The following is a 7,500-nucleotide window of genomic DNA, read 5'->3' on the forward strand; positions in this document are numbered from 1 at the left end:
GCTCCCGCCTCGCCATTGGTCAAGGCCAATTCCTCCCACGGCTGTCGGGCCGAGACCGCCGTGGCCTGCCCCCACGTGGCTGCCCCGGCCAAGATTAACACTGGCACACGCAGCCACTTAAAAAACACTACTGCGGTGCCTTACATTCTCAAGGAAGGGAAAACTGACCGAGAAAACATATGACTAAAAATAAAACACTATTTTTGTGCCTTAAGAGTTATCAAGAAAAGGAAAACTGAGGGAGAAAGCGTAGACTTAAAAAAAATGTAAATTAATTTCTCAAGAAAGTAGAAACCGTAATAAAAATGAACATAGACTTCAAAAACACTACTCCTGTGACTTGCATCCTCAAGAAAGTAGGAAACCAAAGGAGAAAACATATACAGAAAAAAAAACTCCTGTGCCTCAATTTCTCAAGAAAAAGAAGAAACCGACGAAAAAAAAAAAAAAAAAAAAAAACATTAAACGAGAAGCAACGCGCGAAGCTCTTGGCAACCTAGGACGCACATCTTAGGCCTACAGAGCTGTGGAGACTACATAAGCCTACTTGGGCTGTCTTCCGCGCTGTAGCTCAATACTCAGGCATCCCCGGAGGTCAAGGCTTCCAAAATTAGCCAAGGAAAATGAATGGCAGACACCTAGCTCGCCGGCCCTCGCGTATCCGGGTTGGGAACGCGAGCGGGGAGTAGATATTTGTTGATGTTTGGGATAAATGGGGCCAATGAGATACGTGGTGCGAGGCGTAAATGCAGGTAAACTGACCTACACAGACGCAAGAGTAGATAAACAGACTAATAGATAGATGGGTACATACACACAAAGACATATGCTGACATGTGGGCACACACATAAACAGTCAGACAGACAGACAGACAGACAGACAGACACACACACACACACGCAATAATGGTTCGCCCTACGTATGATGAGTTCAAAACGTCGCGTTGTATTTCGTTTCTACTGTGTTTGCATAGGCCTACATGTTGCTCCGTTTTTGCGCTCGAGCTCGCACGTACGCACGCAAACACACTACAATGCGAGGCAGTAGCAAGAGCGCAGAATAAACAAAACGCAGCTGACAATACGACGAAAGGGACAGAGACGAGGCCTATACCTATCCTACATAGGCCTATATATAAATCTCGACCCGATCTCTTGGCACCTCGCACGGAATTCCAACACGACTCAACGACGATCGACATGACGCAATAACCAGCAAAACAAACATGCCCCAGATTATAAGACACATTCAAGATAAAGAGGTGAAGAGAGGAAGAGGGGGAGAGGGGTGAGATGGGGGAGGGTAAGGGAGGGGAGGGGAGGGGAGGGGAGGGTGAGGTAGGGGAGGTGTGAGGGGGAGAGGGGTGAGATGGGAGAGAAGGGTGAGGTAGGGGAGGAAGAGAGGGGAGGGAGGCTGGGGGGGGGGGGGAGAGGATAACTGATAACCGACGGAAAGAAAGTTCATAAACATGTAAACAATAAACACTTGATATCCCAGGCGGTAAACAAGTTTTACCTAGATCTCAAGACAATGAATCGAAAGATAGAAAAAAAAAGTAATCGATAAGATTAATTTGAAAAAGGGGACAACGCGTCGCCAATGCCATAAAAGGCACAGGCCTATACACCGACGACTGAATCAGTTACTTTACTTTTGCTTTAATCTGTGAGATGAAAAGTGAAATATACTGTAACTTGGGGATGGGGATGGAGACGGAGAGGGAGGGAGAGAGAGGGTGAGAGAGAGAGAGAGAGAGAGAGAGAGAGAGAGAGAGAGAGGGGAGAGAGAGAGAGAGAGGGTGAGAGAGAGAGAGAGAGGGTGAGAGAGAGAGAGAGAGTGAGAGAGGTGAGAGAGAGAGAGAGAGAGTGAGAAGAGGGTGAGAGAGAGAGAGAAGAGGTGAGAGAGAGAGAGAGAGAGGTGAGAGAGAGGAGAGAGGAGAGAGAGAGAGAGAGGGAGAGAGAGAGAGGGAGAGGGAGAGAGAGGGAGGGAGGGAGGGAGGGAGGGAGGGGGAGAGAGAGAGAGAGAGAGAGGAGAAGGGGGGGGGAGAGAGAGGGAGAGAGAGAGGGAGAGAGAGAGGGAGAGAGAGAGGGAGGGAGAGAGGGAGAGAGAAACAAGGTAGTAGATGGAAGATACAAAGTGGGGGGAGGGGAATAGTGACATTTAAATCAGTTCAATCCGGTAAGTTGCTTAACGAAATACACCCCCGAGCACATATTTTCACAAACCCATCTCTCCTCTACACCTGAACGCTAATCCCCTCTCACATTCCTTTAGCAAATCCCCGTCCCTAGCTTCGTGAAACAAACAAACAAAATTCATGTACCCCCGATGCGCAATAAATTCAACAGCTGAATAACACACGGCTGCGTCACGTCTTTTACAACATAATGCCAGTTATAGAAAACGCAATCTCCATGCTTTCCACGCCTTAGGGTAATGAATATAAACAAATGGATGGCAGCGCAGAGCATTTAAAGACGCCGACACGCCAATATACAAGGAGAAACGACAACTGGGACGTGTTTTAATGGTGATGACAAAGCTTCTACCAGTAATGGCTGAGGCTGGGGAGCTAGTTTTTATGACAACAATTAATCGATCCTTCAACACAACTTTATGCCATTTTTATAAAACGACAATTGAAACTACATTTATCATTTCTTCTCAGCATGAAAGCACAATGCAAACTGCAATCAATCAACATCAAGCAACAGCGCAGACCTCCTCCACATCACATCAACGCAACCGCATCATCTTTTAATCAATTCAACATCAGCTGTTCGACGAAGCGATTCCCCGGCGGCGTCGATTCCCTCGTGAAAGCGGGTACCGGGTGGCTCGAACCGGTAATACCCAGTACAAAGGAAACTCCGATAGTCAACGGAAACGGATAATCATCAAGTTCTCTTTCACGGATAATCATCAAGTTCTCTTTCATGAGGGGGAGGAGGGATGGGGAGGGGTCGTTGAATAAAGTGTGGAAGCGAAAGAGGGGAAGGAGGAACGAGGAGGAGGAAGGAGGGGGTGGAGGACCGAGGAGGAGGAACGATAGGAAGGAATGAAGGGAAAGATTAACGAAGGGGGGGGAGGGAAGGAGGGGGAAAGAGACAAAAGATACGAGAAAGAGGAAGATGAGATACCGGAAGCCAAGCAGCATCATCACCATCTAAGGAGCAAGATGACGATGATTGAGAGAGAATAATAAAAAAAAAATGCATATCCAATCTGAATCCTAATCCAAAATCACTAACCAAACCAGACTCAGGATAAATGACCAGTATATTTATAGAATAAACTTAGCAGTGATTGTTAGCTCCTGCAAGCAAAGCATCTAACACGTTACGTATGCATGTCACTGTGTATGAATACCACGGCAGAGGGCAGGGACAGAGGGCAACGAAGGACTCTATCCTTGACATACTAATAGCAATGAAGGATGGGTGTGAGGATGGGGGGAGGGGAGCACCCGTGGAAGAGAAAGCCAGGTGAAGAACAACAACAAAAAATGCCCTAGACAGCATCTGCAGTGCAAAGCGAGGATGGGTCTCCATTTTTTTCGTCTATTTATTCATAATCAATATTATTATCTTTAGTTATCCGTCTTTCCCATTTCTTCCTGGATTTGTGAGATCTGCTTGACTAATTACCGGTAGGGCAATTAACCCAAATTAAAGACTACTGTTCTGTTTCCACCATACCGACCACCACCTCCTCCTCCTCTTCCTCTTCTCTTTCTCTTTCAACTTCTTCTCCTCCTCCTCTTCGTCCTTCTCCTTTTCCTCTTTCCCCTTCCTCTTCTCCTTCTCTTTCTGCTCCTCCTCCTCCACCTCCTCTCCCTCCAGCCGCAGCGAGACCACACGCGCGAGAACGGGACCGCGTCGAGCTATTCCTGGCGGTCGGTCGCTCGGGTCGGAAGCTTCGGAAGCTGCTGTTGCTGCGGCGGCGGCGGCGGTGGTGACGGCGGCGGCGACGCAGGGAGCATCTTGAACTACCCGCTGACGTCACACCCTCCAAACACGTGCATGCGGCCTTATAACAAATACATCAAGGGCTGCTTCTTCGGCAGAAAACAGAAAACATAATACCTAAGGCATCCCCGTAACTTACGTAATCTTTACCAGATATCCCTATTCGTCGGTGAGGTGCTCCCACGGGAATGGGGAAAGGGGGGGGGGGAAGGAAGGGAGGAGGGGGAAAGGAGGGGAAGATTGACAGCGATGAGTCATCGGGATATCCCCATCTACCTTCCTCCCTAACCACCCCATTCCCCCTCCTTGCCCCCACCCCCCTCCACTTCTTCAGTCTCCCCTAAAAAAACATCAAACCTCCTCCTGAGTTCAGGAATTTCCCAACACGACATTCACGGCTCATTACAGCTCCCCCCCCCCCCCCCGCCCGTCTCGCCTTACCTCGGAACACATGCGTGGCGAGAAGCACGCCCGCACGCGAACACGTACACAGAGATAGAGAGAAATGAAGTTTGGAAAGAGGGAATGAGTACGTAAATGAATGAAAAACAGATAGACAGACAGAGGAAGGGATAGGATTTGAAGAAGGGAAGGAGGGATGGAAAGAGATGGATAGATAGATAAAGAGTGTGAGGGTGAGGGTGAGGGTGAGAGTAAGGAAGAGGGAGAAGGAGGGAGGAAGAGGGAGAGAGGGGGAGGAGGGAGGGAGAGAGGGGGAGGAAGGAAGGGACGAAGGAAGGAGGGAGGCAGGGAGGAGGGGGCAGAGAGACATAGGGAAAGACAGAAAGAGAGATAGAGAAGAAGAGAAAAAGGAAAAAAAAAAAAACTTCAGACAATCATGAAGGGAAAAAAAAAAAAAAAAACGCACGCAAGCAGCCTCGTACTCACCTGGGATGCACAGGAGTCCAGTCTTCGGTGTCGTCGGGCTCGGGTTTGGGCACGCGGATCTCGGGCCAGATGGTGTGCACCCACTGCTGGTGCAGGAACACCGCCAGCGCCGCCACGCTCGCCACGAAGTACACGCGCAGCTCGCTCCACACCACCAACCTGCGGCGAAGGGGCGAAAGGAGTCTTAGAAAAAGACTTTCTGGAAGAGTTGGCTCAGATCAAGACGTTTTCTGATACTGAACGAAGGCGATAATAACACCTTTTGGAAGAGTTAGCGAAGATCGACAGGTTATCTGATAACAAATGACGATCAACATTTTTTAGATGATGATCACACCTGGAACATTTTGCAAGATCAACAGATTCTGTGATAACAAACGAGAACGAGATGAATGAACACATCCAATAACAAAGAGGCAATGGTGAGTAACGACGATAACTAAAGTATTTTTTTAAATATATCCCAGTGGCTAAAAGTCCCGGCAAATAACAATACGCATTTCAGTAAGCCACTCCATGCCGGAGGAGGAGGAACAGAATGAAAAATACACCATTGTGCGCGGCACTGCATATGACGCTAATTAACCTTAATGCATAATAAGCGTATGTACCACCCTTAGTCACATGCAAAAGCCGCAGCAACATCGAAAGTTGCGTAACAATGCACTTGACATTAACGCCACGCAGCACGCGACACGCCCCAGGCGAAACAGCCGGCGTTCTGTCTCTCCCGTCAACTATCGGCCGACAAAACAACAAGAAATGTGTAACGTCCTCTGCCTCCTTGGCGCCGCAACACGAGGCGAAGTGCTATGTAAACCCCAGCCGACTGGAGCATACATTCGGCCTTGTATAACGTGAGAAACTAATCTGATCATCGAAACACACGTATTAATATACATACATAAATACATACATTATACACACACACAATATACACATATATATATATATATATATATATATATATATATATATATATATATATATATATATATATATATATATATATATCTGTGTGTGTGTGTGTGTGTGTGTGTGTGTGTGTCCATTCATCTATTTATATATACATTTTTATAATATACATACATACATTTATACATAAATACATATAAATATATACATATATCCATACATTATATATGTATGAGAGAGAGGTAAGGAGAGGGAGGGAGGGAGGGAGAGAGAGCGAAAGAGAGAGAGAAAGAGAGAGATTGAGGGAGAGGAGGGAGGGAGGGAGGGAGGGAGGGAGGGAGGGAGGGAGGGAGGGAGAGAGAGAAAGAGAGAGAGAGAGAGAGAGAGAGAGAGAGAGAGAGAGAGAGAGAGAGAGAGAGAGAGGCAGGTAAATGGAAAGAGAGAGGAGGGAAAGGGAAAAAGGGAGAACAAAAGAGAGAGACTAACATTCAGAACAGGACCCTTCTACACACAACATTCGGAAAGAAGGAAAAGGATAAAAAAAAAGATAGAGAGAAAAAGAACAAAGAGATAAACAAGATAGATACGAGACGTCTATAAATAATGTAATGTCGAAGTCCTTCTCCGTCCTTTATCACGAACACACGCACATACACATGTACGCGCGCAAGACACACACACACACACACACACACACATATATCGTGTCCGGCGGAAACGAGGGTGAGATGGCAGAACGGCAGATGGCAAACGCAAGAAGCTGATAAGCCACACGGGCAGGATATAAACACGATCTCTCTCCCTCTGACAGCCTGATATGACAGGTTTCATTTGCCCCCCCTCCCCCTCCCCCCTCCCCCCACTCGTTCCCCAAAAGAAATAATTGACAGAAAATACACGCACGCTCGTTTTTCTCAATACGACTGACAAATCGGTAACTTTTTAAACAATAATAATGAAAAAAAAAACTATGATTATGTAATAACAACAATAACAAAACTAAAATAATAATCATAACTTCAACAATAACAATAATAATAATAGTAATAATATTGATGATGAAGAACAATAATAATGATAGGATAACAATATCAATAATATAAGTAATAATAACAACAACAATAATAATAATAACAATGAAAATAATAACAATAATAAAAATACTAATATAAATGACATTGAAAATAACAATAGACTAATAACAATAATAATAATAATAATAATTATTATTATTATTATCATTTTTATTACTATTACAGTAACAATGAAAATATTAGTTGTAATAATAAAATAATAATAATAACAATAATTATCATTATAATAATAACAATAATCATAATCATAACCACAATCATAATAATTAAACATCAACAACAACAAAAGCAACAATGACGACTGAACACGAAATTTCCACCGAGAAATCCACTGTCACTGCAAATTGCAATTGCATTTATCGCCGACTGTCCTGCAAAGAAGAGCGCAATGGAATTAAGATGCTTTTCAACCCAGGGCCTAGCGAAGGACAAGGAATGACCGACTGTTGCAAAACTGGTTCCTCATCAACATGCTGTTCAACGAGTTCCAACGCGGGCAGAGGGCCGAGTTGCAAATCCTGGGAAATATAGATTTTTTTTAACCTTTTATAAAAAAAATAAACTATGGAAATCTTCCGAAGTGCACCCAAGAGACTTCGGAAGTGGCTTTTCAACTGTAAGGAACGATAAAAAC

General features: G+C 45.2%; 1 protein-coding gene across 1 annotated transcript in view; it reads right to left on the bottom strand.

Annotated features, from left to right (window-relative positions):
• Positions 1–7,500, bottom strand: part of LOC119580846 (reticulophagy regulator 3-like) — a gene marked incomplete in the record, with an annotated part of 86,266 nt that overhangs the window by 71,284 nt on the left and 7,482 nt on the right. The window contains 1 exon segment of the mRNA XM_037929001.1: positions 4,858–5,016. Coding sequence (XP_037784929.1) covers positions 4,858–5,016 — 159 coding nt within the window.

Source organism: Penaeus monodon, chromosome 14 (assembly GCF_015228065.2).
Source record: "Penaeus monodon isolate SGIC_2016 chromosome 14, NSTDA_Pmon_1, whole genome shotgun sequence".
Classification (NCBI taxonomy): domain Eukaryota; kingdom Metazoa; phylum Arthropoda; class Malacostraca; order Decapoda; family Penaeidae; genus Penaeus; species Penaeus monodon.